The 19,284-nt window shown below is 42.7% G+C and overlaps 1 protein-coding gene across 14 annotated transcripts in view; it reads right to left on the bottom strand.

Annotated features, from left to right (window-relative positions):
- Positions 1–128: 128 nt before the first annotated feature.
- MBD5 (methyl-CpG binding domain protein 5) overlaps positions 129–19,284 on the bottom strand; it is a 127,311-nt gene continuing 108,155 nt past the window's right edge. For 11 of the 14 annotated variants that reach the window (XM_046944160.1, XM_040704375.2, XM_040704374.2 and 8 more), the window contains 6 exons: positions 17,031–18,059; positions 15,192–15,403; positions 12,427–13,635; positions 6,944–7,056; positions 3,227–3,302; positions 129–749 (listed from right to left, as the gene is read on the bottom strand). In XM_046944160.1, the coding sequence (XP_046800116.1) occupies positions 678–749; positions 3,227–3,302; positions 6,944–7,056; positions 12,427–13,635; positions 15,192–15,403; positions 17,031–18,059 (2,711 nt within the window). In that variant the 3' untranslated portion in view covers positions 129–677. The remainder of the gene's footprint in view (positions 750–3,226; positions 3,303–6,943; positions 7,057–12,426; positions 13,636–15,191; positions 15,404–17,030; positions 18,060–19,284) is intronic. The other 3 variants (XM_004943022.5, XM_015289885.4, XM_422153.8) reach the window with 3 other exon arrangements.

Raw genomic sequence — 19,284 nt, 5'->3', positions numbered from 1 at the left:
GTACTTCCAGGCAAGGTTCATTCCAAACAGACAGGATAAATGGACACTCAGTGGCGTGAAGTGTATGTCATAATTAAGGTATTACATAATCATGCCTTCTCTCTGCTGTTAAATACAAAAACAGCATCTTTTACATTATCATATAAAAGCATTTAGGCTGTATTTTTATTTATCACTTTACACTGGTAGTCTCTTGTATGTGTACTCAATAGAAACCAAAGAATTTTGTACACTATTTTTTTGTACAATAAAAGATAAAGTGTGCATTAGGTACGCTTGTACATGACAATATTGTACAATATTTACATTTCAGATATCACCATGAAATTCTGTATTATCTATATACACAATGAAAATTTCTCAGAAACATTTGGACTATTTCTTATAATCACAATTTTAGTATTATAGAAAAAAAAAAAAAAAACCCAAAACAAAAAAACCTCAGTAATCATCTGACATGGTTACTGCGACCTTCCCGGATTTCTGATTGGCTTTTCCAGCAACCGCTCTCCCTCCTGATCATCCACACCACTGTACCACACTCCACGTAGCACCCCGCGGCGGCGGCCGTCTTCATATAAATATTGATATAACCACGTCTATATCAATACCTACATACAGACTTATGTGCACGTTCGTTTTGATAAGTACTGGACCAGTAACAAAGACATTCAATGTTATCTAGAGATCTTCCTCCTCTTGGGTTTTGGAGGCTTCACTTGTCTGTCTCCCTGTGGGATTTGGTGGACCTAGAAATAAGGACAGTCACAGGTTAGGGAAGAAGATTGGTCAGAGAAACCAGCCAAAAGCAAACGAGCCACAGACTGCTGAGATGCTGCTGAGCTGCCCTCATGGAATCATTAAGGCTGGAAAAGCCCTCTCAGATCTCCACGTCCACCCCCACCCACCCCCCCATGCCCACTGCCCACGTCCCTCAGTGCCACATCCCCACGGCTCTGGGACACCCCCAGGGATGGTGATCCCCCACTCCCCGGGCAGCTGTGCCACTGCCTGACTGCTCTTTGGGAAAGGAATTGTTCCTCATACCCAACCTGACCCTCCCCGGTGCAACTCGAGGCCATCACAGTGGCTCTCAGCACTTCACGTTCACACGGACACAGAGTTCCACAACTTCACAGCCCTGGGGGGCACCTCCCGGCTGCCACAGTCTGTGTGCCCCAAAGCTCTGTGACCTCAGGGAAAGTGCCAACCGAACTGAAACTGCAGTTACACCACATTCTGTGAGACAAATCTTTATCAATCATTCTGCCAGCAGCAATTAATTAAAAATTATACGTTGAGAAAATACTGGTAACGTGAAAAAAAAATCTATCAAACTCAGGATGGCAGTAGCATCACTAAGGAAGGAGCTCTGATTAGCAAGCTGATTCCCGCTCATCACTCCGTGCAATACTCTGAGCTCGGTGCTGGATGAAGCACCACTGCGCGCTCAGCACGAGCACAGCGCTGCCAGAAGGGCCATGGAGTGCCATCACCATCTGCCGGCGGCCGCAGCTCCTGGCCACAGCCGGGCAGAGGCTGCACATCCCCAAGCAGTGCTGTCAGTCACCTCCTGGCTCCCTTCCGAACGCCTTCAGACCACGACCATTCGTTGCTCATTTATTGGCTCTTCCCAGCAGAAATGATGATTTAAGCTCATTATCCTGTTTGCACACTGAAAGTGTAACTGATGACTGAGCTGCAGGAGCTGAAAAAAGTGCAAGTCACCAGAAAGGGAACCATTGATTCCCTATGATTGTTTCTAACGATCATCATTTTCATGGAAATAAACCCTGATTGCGAATTTTGGGACCAGATAATTAAAATATAAATCAAGACTAAGCAGTGACACGCAGGCTGGTGGAGCAGCTTGTCGGCATGACAGAACCATCCATCAGCGCGTCCCGCTGCAGTGCCTTCACCTGAGCCAGTCTGTATCACAATCAAATGTGTATCACTTATAATTTTATAGCACTGCTGGATTGAGATATGAAGGAAAGGTAACTGGCACCAGCAGGTTGGTGTCTGAGCGTTTAAGTGCTGCCATAACTGGCAGTAGAGATGCACGTGCAGTATGCAGCCCCATCTGTTTGCACCAGACCCGCAGTCAGGTCCGGCTTTTACATCAAAACTCAATCTTGTTTCATAAAATTCCCAAGTTTCACCAAAAGGTTTGGATTTGTTATTACTTATGGCAACCACTAAGAGCTGCTGAATAATTCATTTAATATTTCGTGGTGGTTCTGAAGTCAGCTCCACGTCTGCAGTTCAGAGCAGATTTCCTTTTATGTACTCCAGCAGCTCCCGTGAAGCCTTACTCATTCTCCCAAGTATGTCTGTGTACACGCATCTCAGCGCTGCGTGCCGGCTGTCAGGAGAAAGAAATTATTCTGTATTCAAACAATGTATAAATTAATAATCATAAGAATTACCGATGCTAAAGATCGGGGAGGCTGTCCTGCAATACACTTCTCTGCCTTTCTGTGTGTGTTTTAAAGGCACTGCGTGCATGGCTGAAATATGAAGATGAGCACATTGTGCTGGATGTGGCTCTGGGCAGCCTGGTCTGCTGGTTGGCGACCCTGCACATAGCGGGGGGTTGGAACTGGATGAGCATTGCGGTCCTTTTCAACCCAGGCCATGCTGTGATTCTATGATTCTGTGATTATACACACGATTCTATGATTACGTGAGCCAAATTTTATCATATTTATTGATCTTATACAGTAACAGAGTGAATGTTTTTAAAAGAGTTCTGCTGGCCGTGATGTCAGGAAGACTCTAACTTACCTGCCAGGACAGCTTCCATGTCAACATAAGGAAAATGTTATTTAGAGGGTTTGATATGCAAAAGAACAACGTTTTTAAGTGTGGTTTCAATGAATGAGGCTGATTTGTCAGCAGGCAGAGTCAGCCCCACAGCATGCATGGCACACAGGAGCCGTCAGCTGCACGTGGAACTGCATGCAGGCATCCAGCTCTTAAAAAGCAATGCAACTGCATCACCACTGAAGGATGCACCTTTTCCCCATTTCTCAGAAGGATCAGACATTTGCAAACAGTTTGAAAGGCGAGAAAAATATTGACAACTCCACATCATTCTACCAAATGAAAACAACATTCCTCTTAGAAAGGAACCCCAACCAGCAATCCCAGCCCTCAGCGGACACACACATACAAACAGGGAAAAGGGACACGATTATTGCCAACGTGAAAAGAAACTTACATTCCCAGACATTTTGTCTAGCTCACTCATGGCCTCGTGTATAGCAGCTTCTAAATGGTTATTTAGCTTTCCACTTCTAGGAAGAAAAGATTAATGGCATCAGTAATTCTTAGTAGCAGAAAAACACTTAAAATTAATAATAAAGACATTAACTCGTCAGACACAGTCTGGCATCCGCAGAGCCTCCCAGGTTGGTGCAGCACAAACGGCACAATCGGATCTATAAATAAGACGATGCTGGCTGAAGGCTTGTGTTAGAACTACAGAGGAAAAATAAAAGACAGCGCTTCGGCGACACGTCCTGTTAGTTACAGCATCCACACCACAAACGGCATCGTGGACAACAAGAGCACTTGGCAGTAACCCAGCATTCTGTGCGACCCCGTGTTGGGTGTTTCTTATAGAACATCAACCTCCCTCGGACCACGGAAACTGTGAGATGAACTGAAACGGACTCATACAAAGCCAGACATATGCACGTGGTTTCTGACTCCCTGCAGCTGGACTGCTGCAAAAACAAGTGTAGGTTTGGCAGTGTGGACAAGTGGTGGCACCTTCGGATGTGATAAAGGACAGCACAGTATTGTTTGGTAGCAAGGGAACTTCCTGGAAAGGTAATACAACAATTGCATCTGTAATACAGCCTCATTAATGGATGATAGCATTGCTGAGTTTAGTGTCATTTAGCAGCAGCTTTCAGATCTCAGATTCCTTATGTAACGGGAAGTTATTTAATCACCTCTAAGCTGTGTCAGCAGCCCTACAGATGTCTTTTGCAGATTTGTTCCCTTATTGTTTCAAAATCTCCTTTTTTTTTTTTGGTCAGATAACTAAAAACCAAACAGTGTTTGGAAACCCAAACCAAAATAGTTTTCCATAGTATTTCCCCAACATTGAGTTAATAGAAGTTAATTCCAAATAGCACTGATGAGCTCCGTTCTACACAATGCCCCAGGGAATGGCATTAGGTAAGGACAGATGTCCCTGCACAAACAGCCTGCATCGCTCAGAGCTTCCACTGAAAACTAGAAGGAACTGCAACACTCCATTCCATAGGTATGCACACTGCTACAGCTTTCACAGCAGCAAAAATCCTGCATTGACATCGTAAGAATTTGTGCTTCAACAGAACTGCATTGGAGGTGATTCAGCAAGAAACCAATGGGACATTCAGTGTCCAGCAGCATTTCAGTAGTAACCAGTTCTAACAGGATGCTGGCAAACACTGAAATGGCACAGAACAGTTCCACTGTTTCCCTATTAAAAGGATCAAGGTGTAGTTTTTCACTGGGGATGTGGGTTTTTCTTTTTGTTCCCCATGAACTCACTAGAAAGTATGGCAAAGCCAAAAATGATTGACGTGACTGCACGTAGGCTGACGTTCCCCGTCACTAGCAGTAGCAATTAAAATAATCCAAAGAAATATTACATAGCAGGTTGATTTCTGCATGTGTTGCCTTTGGGTAGGAGCTTGGCTACACGACCGCTTGAGGTCTTTTCCACCCCCACCAGATGCTTATGTAATTACTGCCAGTAGCCCAAGCAGCCGTTTGAAAGTATTTGATATACAAACGATGATGTGCAGTCTTAAGACACTGCTGCTATGTGTTTTTAATAGCAACACTTTACTATGAAGGTGATGAATTGCCCTCAAGCAAACCAATGTTTCAGAAGGGCCCATCACTGGGACATCATTTACAGCAGGCAACATCCTGACAACCAGAGAACCTGACATCAGATGAACATCAGCAACAGGTTGTTGGCGATCTGAAACAACCTGCAACCACCACAGCGTTTGAGGCGAAGAGCTTAAAGTCTTCACAGCATCATTAGGATTGGAAATGACCTCTAGGATCCCCAAGCCCAGCCCATCGCCCGCTGCCCACGTCCCTCAGTGCCACATCCCCACAGCTCTGGGACACCCCCCGGGATGGTGATCCCCCACTCCATGGGCAGCTGTGCTGCTGCCTGACTGCTCTTTGGAGAAGAAAGTGTTCCTTCTAGGCAGGGTTTTTTCCTGATGGTAGGAACACAAAGAATGAAATATCATTTTGAGGATCTGGATGTTAACCTTGCTCTGCAAAAGACACTGAACTGATGTGCTGCTAGTCCATATTCTCTTGGACTTGTTTGCCTGTCTTTTCTATTACAGAAGCGTCCAACTTGATGTCAGTACCTGGTATGTGTATGTGCTGGGTACTTATCCAGGCAGAAGCAAAAAGAGAGCTGTATGCCATGGATAACAATTAAATCTAATGGTTGATGTTCCAAAATTGTGGACTTGTGTGGAACCAGAGGCACATGCAACAAAACAGACCATAAAGAGGTCAAAAACTGTTTCAGAAACATTCAGCACAGAGTGCAGGTCAAAGAGAAGGAGCTGCCCTCTGGTCCACAAAGAAAGAGTAACACATTTGAAACATAAAATATGTAGAAGTAGAAATATGGAGAAAAACCTGTATGGGCTGTGAGGTAACCCTGTGAAAAGGGGTACCTGGGGCCCCACGCTGCTGGGGTACCTGACAGCTGCTGTTTCCTAATGTGCGAGCAGTGATGCAGAACCAGTAACGCCACAAAAAGGCGATTGGGTTCAGCACAGTTCTGGACAACCCCTGCAATCTGCTAGATATGCAACTGCAAACCATAAGACGGGAGCTCTTCCTAAATTGCACTGCTTATTCCAGCTTCAACTCCTCTTTCCATGTGCTTCTGCTGCCACCTTCCTCAAGTCGTGTATTTTGCTTCAGGGAGCAGCAATAGCTGGGGGTGCCAGCAGCCCTCCTGGCTGCTCAGCGCTTGCCCTCAGACTGCCCTCAGATGTTGTGAGGATGGCACTGAAAAAAACTCAACATTGTCTCGCTGGCATTAGAAGTATTTCTCCTAAGCACTGCTTGACATATAAATAGAGGAAAAGCTTACACCTTAAAAGGAGCTGAGGGCAAATAATTATTTAATTCCTGAAAGTCTGTGTTTATTGTTCTGAAGGCAGCGCTGCAAACTGGCTGAGTTCTCACAAAGTAACGCGTTCTCACCACAACAGTAAATAAACGCCACCATCCCAGGATAACCCCCATCTCTACTCTTGTCCTTTGACAGCTGTCAAGATTTTTTTTTCTCCTACAGCCAATTTCACTTTCCTCTTTCTGTGTAAGCTTATGCTTCACCTCTTCGTGTTTCCCAGTCTTTCTACCCTTGCATGTTTGTAAATGAAGGCCAAAAGGTGAGAGGAAACCGACCAGGCCAGAGGTGTGTGACTGCATGGGAGCTGCTGCCCGGCTAACCGCTGCCAGCCCTCACCCACTGCAGGGAGCTCCTCTGCAATGGGGAACAACAGAACTTATCCGAATACAGGCGGGCTCTGCCTGCTGCAGCAGCCAAGAGAGGGAGAGGGGAGAGATAAGAAGGGCAGATCTTGTGAAAAACTGGATTTGGTCAGAGTAGTTTGGATGTAATAACTTTTTTTGGCTGTAAATTAGAATCCCTCACATGAAAGCTCAAACAAGCAGGCTGACATTTTACAAAGGCTACAGTAAATATCAGAAGATGCAATAAAAATGCAGATATCAAAGATCTTGGATGATTATCACAACCAACGCAAGGAATTCAGAAAATTAACTTTTCAGTTTGGCAGATCTGCAAGGGTCCCCAAAAGGAGAGTCCCTGGAAGCAAAAGCATGTGATTATTCACCCCACTGGTAAGCAAATGAGCACACTTACTTTCTGTTCCTTTTCCTGGCTCGGTTGTAAGCTTCTAGACCTTCTGTTAGTGTCTTCAACTTCTCTGGCTCCACCTGAGTGAAGGTATGAACACCAAACCACATTACCCAGACCTGCAATTATCAAACACTGCTTTTACTTTACTGCTAGACATGCATTACTGCGGAGCCTAAAGTTCACCGCATCCGTAAGACACAACCGTCCCAGCAAAGAAGAAATCAATGTACAGCTATGCACACCCCCTCAGGCATGTATGTATACAGCAGAATTTCTCTCTGTATCCACACTACCGATACAAGTATAAGAACTGAAAACACAGCGTGGAGGAAAATAAGACTAAGAGGGAAAGTAATACTTCAGAACATAGTTTGTCTTTACAGCGTTAATACAAACACTGCTGTTGAAGCCTCACGTTCCGTTCTCACTCCACAGATGCACCTGATATCTCTGGAGCTCCTCGCATGTGTTACAACAGCACTGTGCCCAATGCACGTGGTACATTCTTACAGACACCATGACAGGAAGGTCTGACATGCCCTCACATTTTGGGCCCCAGCCCAGCAGCGCTGCTGGCACACCCACGCTCGTCCCTGCTGCAGAAGGGCTGCAGCACACGCTCCAGCTGAAGGCTTCTGGCCTTAAGGAGACTGCGGTGGGGTGGGGAGGGAGCAACGAGAGCTGGTTGTGCATGCTGACTGAATGGCTTCCAACCAGCGCTCGCAGTGGCCGACTGATTCACCCAACCTGGGGAAGGTCTTCCCAATATTTTGTCCTTAAGCACAGCTGAGTGGGTAACAAAGCCGGGCTGTGCCGTGCAGGGCTGCTGAGCTGGTGTTGGAGGCACTGTAACTGCAAACTTCAGTTCTCTCAAAATCAACCAGAATTGTTATCTTTTGAGCAATAAACCACAGCATCTGACCAAAGGCACCAGGCAGTGCTGCTGCAAACAACACAGACATGAAAGAAAACGAATGGCATCGTCTGCGGGACCTTATCATCAAAACAGGATTCCATTCAACTCTTGGTATTGCTTAGATTTGGTTCACAGCCATTTCTGCTTTTAAAAACAACAAAACCCGAGATGTTTAAAACACATCACTTAAAAGGAAATGAACTGATAAACCCCTTCTTTGTCACGGCATTATATTTTGCTGACTTATTTGCATAACTTCACAAGAACCTTACAGAGCATTTGTTTCATTAAGCAGCACACCCTGTCTTTTGACACAAAGCAAATTAAATCCATAAATACAAATTTATTAAGCATGTCTATATACAACCCTGAACGTTAATTTAAACGCAACTTGACTTGAAACTCAGCCTTTCAGTTACTAAATAATTTATATATTCACAATGACACTCATTTTCGATGTGACAATCTGATGTTAATGAGTGAGCAAGTTGTCAAAACGCCTGGAAACAATGGCAAATAAAACACACGTTGAGAGCAAATCTCACGTTTGGAACTCACATCTGATAACAAAGTTGGGAAACAGAGCAGCCACAGCAGCCTTAAGGACCCGCAGTTCCTGGTGAGGTCTGCACACAGGGAGGCAATGCTTCTGCTCCCACGAGACAGGGCTCGCTAAGCACAGACTGTGGCACTTCTCCCTTAAAACTGTGCTTACTTTCAGTGTGAGGCTGTGAACACCTGACATCATTCCCTTCCTAACCTGACTTTTGCCAAAGCACAAATGCATACACAGTCTGCTGGAAAGCTGCAGGGTTTTTATGGATAAACGGGAGAGCAGAAAGCATGCATGGTGAGAGCAGGCTGGGTGCAGGTGGCATCTGCTTTGGGCCCCGCACTGCCATGCAGTTGGCAGAGGCAGCGCTCCTACCTGAGCTCAGGTTTAGCCCCTCATCTCGTAGCACGTTTGCAAAAACTGCTATGGAAAAACACATTTTTCAAACTGAGCAGAATTAAATGGTGGTAATGCGATCATTCTGATGCTTTACAGCTGGAACTGCACCATGAGACAGTGCTGTCATGGTTACTCAAGCTGTATGGCATCCTTAGCCGTGAAATGTAGGTATCCATATGGGTATGCATAGACAGGTACGTAAGGGACAAACTGCAGAGTGCTGTACATGTCTGCCATTAGGTATGTAAGGAAGTTCAAATGTACACATTTGCATGAAGAATTAGTACTGTGTTTGATTAAGAAAGGACTCGTGCTACATTACAAAAAAAGAACATCTTCCTCATTGGAGTTTTATGATAGCACAACAGTAAAACAGACACAAACCCACCCCCACCTGCCAGCGCTTTCTGAAGCAGTACCACACGGCTAATGGAACACAGTATTATCAGCAACTGTAACAGATACGTTGGGATTAATCATATCACACGCCTTCATTTACAATAACCCATTACAACACTAAATAATACATACAGATTGGATTTCCAGGACACTGATAAATCACACCTATTATTATCTCTAGCGCTAGAAAAGCTCAGCTTCCCTAGGGAAATACCTATATGGGCTGATAAAAGCCCAACGTTGTATGCCAGTCTATAAAGAACATTCAGAGGCCAAATTGTTACAAAGCACCAAAACTTGTTTTTCCTACTGTGAACTCTTTAGCATCAGGTAGTAATTAGCTGTAAAATCTGAGAGAAATTAAGCTGTGCTATCATAGAGAAGAGGCTGACTGTCAGCGTGGTTCCAGGGCACAAAATAGTGGATAATAATTGCAACTGTGAACCCCTCTGTTGAAATGCTGCTTTTGGGCCATTTTACGTACATCTATTGCAGCAAAAAGGAAAAATCCCCAGAAGAAAAGCAGCAGTACCTTCCCAGACAGCTCTGCTCAGGAACACAGAGCAGAACTGATGGGAGGCCCCATAGGGTCATACCTGTGACATGCACTAATGCACCACTCCAGCTGCTCTGCACATGGAAGTACCATTACATTTAATGCCCACATTTTTCTAAATGAAAATAAAGATCAAATCAAAGTATGATTTCAAGAACAGAGAACATAACTTACAGTGATACCCTGCAACACAGATATAGCAGCGGTACAGTAGAATAGAATATCCCAAGTTGGAAGGGACCCATAAGGACCAGCGAGTCCAACTCCTGCTTCCACACAGGACAATAAGGGAAGTTAACACCTGATTACACAAATACTTTAAAAGATTATTCAACACAGCTCCTCTGAAAATATAGTTTCCAGAACTGCTGCTACCACCAATTCCCACCACGAACGACCACATTTCTGGATTTTCTGGAGTGCAGACTATTTTTTTCAGAGCAGGTTGCCCAAACACCCGTAGGACGGGGCTGAACACATTGCTACAGAGCGTGTGGACACTTGCATAGATAGCCACTGTGCATGAGAGTTCCTTGTTCAGCTGGAGACACAACTCCTGCACAGCACATACCCGTTTTCACATTTTTCTCTGTCATATCTCCTCCTATCCCACAATTCAACCTAAAATCCTGACCTCCGAGCAGTCATTCACTCTGTACTTCTTGTTGGAGAGAAGGAGACATATACACGTTTAGTTATTACTCAATGAAAGGCCTTCTGATGTGAGAGGTGATCCGTGGGCCTTCCTGGCGAAGAACTGAGTCGGTCCCTCTGCTGCATCCCCACGTTTGATGGCAACGCATGCATCTCTGTGGCGTAGAAGGGATCCATACACTGCTTTCCTGTTGTTTGTGCTTCCGTATACAATAAAATCTATGCCATTAAATACTGTGTTACACAGTATGTTCACATAATGCACGCAAGAGACAAAACTGAAGGAAGTGTGTTTGCACAAAGAGCCACCATACATTCTGGTAACCACAAATTGAGAGCAAAGTTAAAAATGGCTAAGGAATGCAAATGAAAAAAAAAAAGGGAAAAACAGCTCTTTATAAACGTTATCAAAAATGAGCTCTTAAAATGTATCAAAACAATCCCATAAATATGGATATGCAATTCATTTTGTGAAGCTAACAGAAATGCATACTCTGAACGCACATGCAATGGAAGGATGTATTCATCATTCCTATGGGACAGCAGCACTGCTCACCTCGTTTTTCCAGTTTCAGTCTCTCTCAGTTTGTGATCTATCTCATTTGCCAATACTTTTAATAAGAGTGACCTGTAACTTGGTGATCCAACCTTTATAAGGAACGAGCTGTTCAGCAGGCCAGTCCTGTTAGTAAGCATGCTGACTGCTCTGAAGTGAATATTTTTGTTCCATGTACTCAAACGGGAGCTCTGAAAATGCTTTGCCTAAGGAGATCAAGGAAGAAGCCAAGTTCTGCTGAACTAAGCTTGAAGCCATCCTGGCCAGGCAACGCTCCAGTTACTTATACTACAAATTCCTCTAGAACACGTGGGATTGTTGGAGGAAATTATGTTTGTGCATCTGCCTCAAATAACTCTATGGGCAGTGCAGGGAGAGCAGCTATGGTTACAATACAGAGATAGCAGATGGGGCTCAGAAGCTCCTGAGCTGCACACTGGTGAGATGCAGAGGCTGATGGTGGAGAGCTCCTCATCGTGTCCTTGTACTCTCTGCTGGACAGCTCCTGTTGGACACTTTTTGGGTAAGGGAGTACTTTGGTCCAACCTACTATGGCCACTCTTACATTTTTATGACCGTTGTCATGCAATCCACCAGGCATGACTATGTGAAAATATTAAATTTTCAAGTGGTTTGCTTTCTTTGTGCCAGAGGTAAAATGTTGTGTGAGGCCTTTCTTTTCTCCTTACTTATTTCTTAAATTTGCTTTTTTTTTCTTTTTTTCCAAATTGGCACTTAGAAAACATTTACATATGGAAGATATGAAACAGAAAACCACAGAAATATAATTTTATACATCTAGCAGAGACTAGAATTTGAAATATTATCATACATTCTCTGACAAGCTCAAAATTAGTGTTCAAAACCCTGGATTTTACAACAAAAGAGCAAATTAAAATGCTTTCCCTGCTGTAAGATACTGCAGACCTCCTTTCAGGACAAAGGTACCCATGCATTTCACCACAGAGTGTATGTGTCACTCAGCAAGGCTTTCCTTATTACAGACTCCTCACTCCGATTAGATCACACTTTTCCTTTTTGCAGTTTCAACCACTTTTTGATGCCTCCACATTCCTTACACATTCAATCTGTTTTTTTTGGACACAACTATAGTTCAGCTGTAGACACACTGTTAGGCTAACAATTTTTTCTTGAAGATATCTTTTGTGTTGCAAGCCTTTGGTGCATAAACCAGTTAAGGAAGCATCATCAGGCCAAAATATGGTCTGTTTCACAGCACTGCCAGAAATTTCTCAATAGATAACTACGGTACAAATTCAGTTCTGCAAGATATAGCATGAAGAAAAAACAATTTATACTATTAAAATAAGACAAAGAAAAAAATAAAGAACTGAGATAAAGGTTGGATACACATTTGTATAAGCATTAGGACACACGTGCATGTAAACAGATAGATAGATAGATAGATATGTGCAGATATATATAAATATACCTTCCCCTCCTCAGCGTTCTGTTGACATGAATTGTGAACGTCTTCTTCTCTTACTAGTTTTCCAGGCCATGAAGTCAGTCCTTTGATTTGGCCCCAGACCAAGTCGCCAACATTGAACGTCCTCGGCCTGTAATGTATCAGCTCATTTGAAGAAGGGGAATCTGGATTCCTTAGGTCATCTTCACTACTGATGCTTTTAGCATCTGAAGGGCTAGGCACACACCCATTAATGCTTTTGGCATTAAAATCTCCATTGTAATGGATGTAGTCTTTAACTAACGAACTTTCCAAACTATTTGAGGAACTTGGAGATTGCTCTTCCAGAATCAGGTCTTGTTTAGAAGTGTTCAGCAACTCCCCGTATCCTCTGTTCTGCTGAGGCCTATTTCCATTTATGTGTGCACAGCGTTCCACAGTGTTCTCCAGTCTTTCCTTAAAACTCATCATAGTTCTTTTGTAATTGTTATACCTGAAATTCTCCTCCAACATTTTATCACTTTGACAGTTTCTCTGTGATAACAGTATCTGATGCTGCTCACCTTGCAATAATGGCAGTGTGGAGATGTTATTGGGCCTTTCGTGACAAGGACTACTATGGATATGGGTGGAGTGGTCTAGAAACTCCTCACATTTCCACCTATTTATCTCACCGACAGGACTTTGCTCCCCTTCCCACTGTTTTTTGGGTGTGTTACAACTTGTTGATTTGTAATATTCATACCCATCCCCTTCACTTGAATTTTTACCATGCTCCGAATTCTTCAGTACTCGCGTTCCTCTAGTGTTTCTTATCCTACCTTCATGATCAGAAACAGCAATGTTTCTTCCATGGATTACTGCACTGACAGCACTAGAGAGATTTAGCGGGTCACCAATTGAGGCTGTGAAGGCACTCATGGCACTCAAAGCTGGAATGGGACTCATCTGTGTGGTACTGCTAACGGCAGTGGTGATCACTACTTGCATTCCTTTGCTTGCAGCATCTACGACTGCTTTGTAGATCGCATCCACTGATGTATCACCCTGAGCAGCGACATTGAGGTTATCCTTTGCCTGTTGACCAAGAGATGGTTCAGTTCTTTGCTGCAAATCACAAGATGTTTCTTGGAAAGGAGGAAGCATAGCGTTGGAGCTCTCAGGAACTGGTGCCATTCCCATCTGAGTGATCATTCTTTTGTTCAGGGCAGCAGCATCTTCCTGCATTCTCACCTGAAACAAGTAGAGAGAAAGATGGAAATTGCTGCTGTGCTTAAAATCCCACTTCAATAGCAAACAGTCTTATTTTAATTAGAAAAAAATGGAAATGATACAACCTACCACGGAGCCTATGTTTTCAACTCCTTTTTCAGGGTCTTTTTAGAGGCTCCCGCCTTTTCTCTCCCAAATCTTTAACAACACCATGAAGTACTTCAATATTTCTGTTCTCAACTGTTCTCTTTTGCTCCTTTTCAGAACCCCACATTTTCTTTGGCCCTCCCTATCAGCTGTTCCTCTGGGCTCCGTCTACATCCCTCTTTCAGTTTCTGGAATGTAGGCCATCACTGTCCTTTTCCGACTGGCTAGCATTTCTATTTTCTGCCTTTCAGTCATGTGCTTCTCTCATGGGATGTCTTTACTTCAGACCTGTGTAAACCATGCCCGCACCCCTCAGCATTGCATCTGTAATGTCAGGCATGGCCACAGCAAACTGTAACCTTCAGATGAAAGTAACTGTGTTTTATATTTCTTGTCACACATGCAGGCAGTGAAGATGGTGTCATTAATACTGCTGCAACAAAAAAAACTGCTTCAAACAAGGGCAAAATATTTCCAAAAGCTCCCCTAAGTACTTACCACTACTATTTATATAACTGAGAATCTGAAGCAAAAAAATACTGAGATGAAGCTATTAGAATTCATTCACAAACAAAGGGAGGTAACAGGCGCTTAGAGGACTGATTTTGCAGTGGCAGTGGATTGTCTACACTGAGAGAATGACACATCTTCTTTTTCCTTCTTAAGGGAAAAAAGCACTTTCTGGCAGTATGCATGCATCCATCTTCACGTCTCGAGTTCTGCAGCAACCACAGCAATACTAAGTAATAACAAACACATACAGTAACTGTTTTTATTAACTATTTTGGTTGCTATGCTTCCTGTCAGTTTGTTAGTTGAACAGTTCACGTTGCACGATGAAGAACTATTTCGGAGGACAGCAGAGAGGTATCATTGTTTTTGCACAATTTGCCACTGCACATTCATTCTCATTCCTGGTTTTGACAGTCTATAAAATCCACATCCAAGCCAGCTCTTCCATTCAATTTTAGTGGGAATGTATGAGAGGCTGGTACATAGTCACCAATAATCGTTTAAGTTTCTAATTACTGTAGAGTGGTATCAACATTTCCTTCTCACCCCTGAGTAGCAGAGTGGTCTAAAAGGGAATTTATGATCGTTTTTTTTCAGAATGGAAAACAATTTTGCTGAAAATGCACAGTAATAGTCAGCCTATTATTTTTCCAATACATTGAGCATAACCATTTCCAAAGAAACTATACCCAGTTTCTAAGACAGAAGATATCAAGTTTCAGTACTAATGTTACTGACTTGCAAAACTCCAAACACTACTGAAGGAGCTGTACACGTCATGTTGTCTTAAACATTCAGCAAAAAAAAAAAAAAAAAAGAAAAGAAAAAAGAAAAAAAAACAAACTACGGAGGATACGATTTTACCTCTACTGAGACTTGCACATAAGTTTGAATATCAATTTCATTTTGCTTTCTACCTGGAAATTTTGGAACAGACATGCCATGGGGTTTGGGTTGTTAGCTGGGCCAGGAATTGGGGGCTGGCCTTGAAAGCCCTGCATGTTCTGATACCCCTGGAGAAGGTGCTGTTGCTGCTGATTTGAAGGAAACATCTGATTGTTGTTTAATAGTGACTGGAGATGACTCAGTTGATGGTTATTCAAAGTAGTGTTTATAGATGACATGTCACCTGTAATTCAAACACAGGGAAATGTAAGTCAGTACGCTTTTCAACAATCAGGAGGAATTTCCTCAACTCAAATTTGAACTGAGTTCTAAGCAAATGCCTCTGTAAAACCACACTTTTCCCCTTCAATCTTCTATGGAATGGTCCTCAAGGCATGTGTCTCCTACTCTTTATTCCTTTATTTCTTCAGTATTGCTTCTTTTGCATGTCACATCTATCTGGACTCTTTCTAAAGGTTTCTGTCATGACTATCTTTGCCTGTGGAATGGTACACAGCCAAGTATGGCAGAATGAGCTTCTACGACATTCGGTGTCTTGGGATCTTACTCCTAGTTTCCAAAGAGTGACTGCTTCATACAGTACTGAGGTGGTGAGGGGGGGAGAGGAGGAGGAGAGAGAGAGAGAGAAGAAGAGAAAATAATTTTAAAAAGCCAACAAAATTATTTGTTTCATTTATAACGACAAAATAACACAATCTAATTGCAAATGAGCAAAGGCTTTTTGGATCACAGACACCTCAGTCCATACTCCAAACAATTTTTTTAGCATTCCAGAGAAATCACTGCATTGACATTTTGTATAATAGGAAAATCTCACTGTACACAACAATTCTGGTTTGAGTAAAATCAGTATACATGGCTACAAAATAATAAAGCTTGAAAATACATCAATTTACTAGTTTTTTTTTTTTTTTTAATATAAAGTTCATGTTTCTCTTAAGATTTGCATTTGCATAATCTTTGGTTAGCTATATTTTACATGACAAAGATCAAGGAGGGCTGAGTTCCTGGTAGCCATTTAGCAAGTAGGTATGAGGGATTCCGTTCCACACTTATCAGCTCTGCCACTATTTTTTCCTCCTCCTATTGTATTTATGAATTTATGTAGTCCAAAAAACAGAGGAGTACTGCCTATGCTACATATTCTAGGTAAAATTCATCAAAAGACATAGGTGAAAACCTAATATTTAAGGACTTTACCATTTGGTTTGGGATGTTGGTTCTTGTCAGTGAAATACCCTGGCTATCTAAGCTCCAAGATGACGTTAAAATAAACACCAGAGAAATGAGAAAACATAAATGCACAACAAAGGGCTCAAAGGGCAACCTTCCTCTTTGAACTTGCAAAGTATTTGCTTTGAGTGCTCGATGTATTGACTTTACAGGCATTGTGCTTTCTGATGGTTTTGGCACTTCTGATTCATTTGGAAAGCGGCCCTTGGCCATTTCTCACCTACTGCACAGCTACTCGTACTAACCCTGTGATGCCACACGCACTTGTAATGAAGCACTGCATCCTAGAGATGCACCTATGCTTTAAGACTTGAAAAGTGAACCAAGTCCAATTGCTTAGAGAACTGTAAGGTGTATATATAGTCAGTCTAGGTGGCATCAGAATTAAGAATAGAATATAAAATAATTTCCAAAACCAGCATTAAATATTATTGAATAAAACTAGAATATAGTCCAAATGCCGTACAGGAGCAGTTATAAACAAGCTGTAACATACAAAAGCCTTATAAAAAAGTATGATAAAGTGTCATCTTTAGAAATAGAAACTAGAATCAGAAATTCCCCCACCCCACCCCTCTTTTCTTTTCCTTTTATATCTGTGAAGAAATTGAACTTACCAAGCAGACCTGTCCCCAGTAGAGGGTTAAGTAGCTGTGGCACCACAGAGTTACTGTTGAGTTTAGCTGGACCAGATGTATTCCCAGCATTATTAGATATGTTCAGCAATGTTTCTGCCATTGACACCACTGCTGTCCCACCACCCAGGGTAGAGACAGACAGTGCTGCCACTGCTGATGATGTAGTGGTTGTGGTAGTGGTTGCTTGGGAGGAGGTGGCTATGGAAACCTCTGGATGATTAGCGGTGTTGCCCGACGCAGAGTTCAGGACACCTCCCACCAGCTGGGGATTCAAGGCCATTAATGCTGAGGCCCCAGAGACAGCTGGGAGGAGCAGGGGGTTAGAAGTAGTGTCAGTGCCTGAAAAGCTTGGTAAAGGGTTCCCCAAGGGGTTGCTTAAAAGGGTCTCAACCCTGTTGCTTTCTGACTGATTGCTTGGCAAATGGTCAGGTGGGGCTGTCATCTGTGTTACTGAGGGCAAAGGGTTATTTTGCTGTTGCAACAAATCTGAGATGGTCAGATTGAAAGATGGTAGGGGAAGCATGGCAGCTGCTTGGGCTTGGTTCTGGAGGAGGGTTGCTAGAAGCTGAAAATGAACAGGCTGTAATACCTGCCCATCCACGTCACTGGAGAGAAAAGCTAAAGCAGCATTTACATTCGGGTTGAGAAAACCTAAAGGGTTGAGGTTGACCTCAGACTTGCCTTCTCCTGCTGAAGGCTGCAGTATATTTAATAGATTCTGGCTTAGGAGATGTTGCTGATTCACTGGCAAAGAGATAGGTAGAGAACTGAGGAGGTTTTGATTCAAAGAAGGTGGAAGATTGTTGTTTGAAGAGCTGTTCTGCGGGAAATGAAGCGAGTGTTCGTGGCCAGCGAAAGGGAAATCACCCCCAATGGGCAGCTGGCTCTGAAGAGGGTTTCCAGCTGCAGTAGTGACTATAACACCATCTTGAAGAACAGATGTTGTCTTTGTGATGGCGGGTTGGCTGGTGCCAGCTATGGCTATTGATGATGATGGTCCTGAACCCCCTGCAATGCAAAAGAACAGAAGTATTAATGGTATGCTGTCTGCTGGGAGACAGTCATTCGAGTCACAAAGTTAGTAGGTCAATCCAAAACAGCAATGCTTGATACCCATGCACAGGAAAGAAAACGTTTTGAGAATCAAAACTTAAAATACAAAGGAATCTGCATCAACTACTTCACATGGTACTGGCTGTGCACATCTCATCTGCAATTCTTTAACACGCTTACACTTCCCTTACATTTCTTTGAATGGGGATTTATGAGGATTCCATTCATACATATGTTGACCAGCATGAAACTAAAAGCAATCATAACTCCATTTACATCAAAATGGACCAATAATAAATTAACTACTAGGATGAAATATCAAGGTGAGATATGAATGATGTTTGGTGAAAAGTAAATGACCCAAGTGCTGCTGTGAAACTTATGCTCTTTTGAGAGAATTAAAGCAAGTGAAATTACTTTGGACCACACCCTTCTACTTTATTCACACTGCAATTCATTGGGGAACAAACATTAAAAACATGCCTGTAAAGTACATTACAAAAACGTAAAACTATAGAAGTATTAAACTGTGGTTTTGATGCAATGAAACCATTTTCCATTCTAAGTTGCCCTGAAAACATAGCTGATACCAAAACACATTGATTAGCTGAAAGTATCATTTATCATTTTTCTAAACAAATGCTATTTGAAAAAGGATATGCAACCATGCCTTCAATTGGTACAAACAGAATCCAATCTTTACATCACTTTTAGCTAAAAATACCATTTTTTTTCAAGTACTGTAACATACTGACTACTCAAGAAGGTGCAAAATTAACATAGTTCACGAGGCATCGCACTGAATGCATGCGAAGAAAGTCCATATGCTCTCTTGCAGGTACTGCTATGATATTTCCATAAAGAAATTAGATAATAAATTAACAAAAGACGAAGTAAGCACAAATTGTAACCATAAAGCACAAATTATCCTATTCTGCTGTGAGGAGAAACATGTTAACAAAGCAATGAAACCAGTTATGTGACAAGCACATCTCTCTGGGCAGCTGCTTGGAACTCAAAAAGGATAAGCACTTGATGATAACAAAACAAACCATGCACTGAAAACACATATCCCACTGGAGTCCCACTTATGGCTTTGCATGTAGAATTGCAGATGACGCAGGAATGGAGATAGTGTCTTGAGCCAAGATCTGGTAAATGCAGGATCTCAGCACTTCTG

The sequence above is a fragment of the Gallus gallus genome, chromosome 7, assembly GCF_016699485.2.
Source record: "Gallus gallus isolate bGalGal1 chromosome 7, bGalGal1.mat.broiler.GRCg7b, whole genome shotgun sequence".
Lineage (NCBI taxonomy): Eukaryota > Metazoa > Chordata > Aves > Galliformes > Phasianidae > Gallus > Gallus gallus.
The sequence above is the reverse complement of the archived record's forward strand: the minus strand, read 5'-3'. Positions and strand labels throughout refer to the sequence as shown.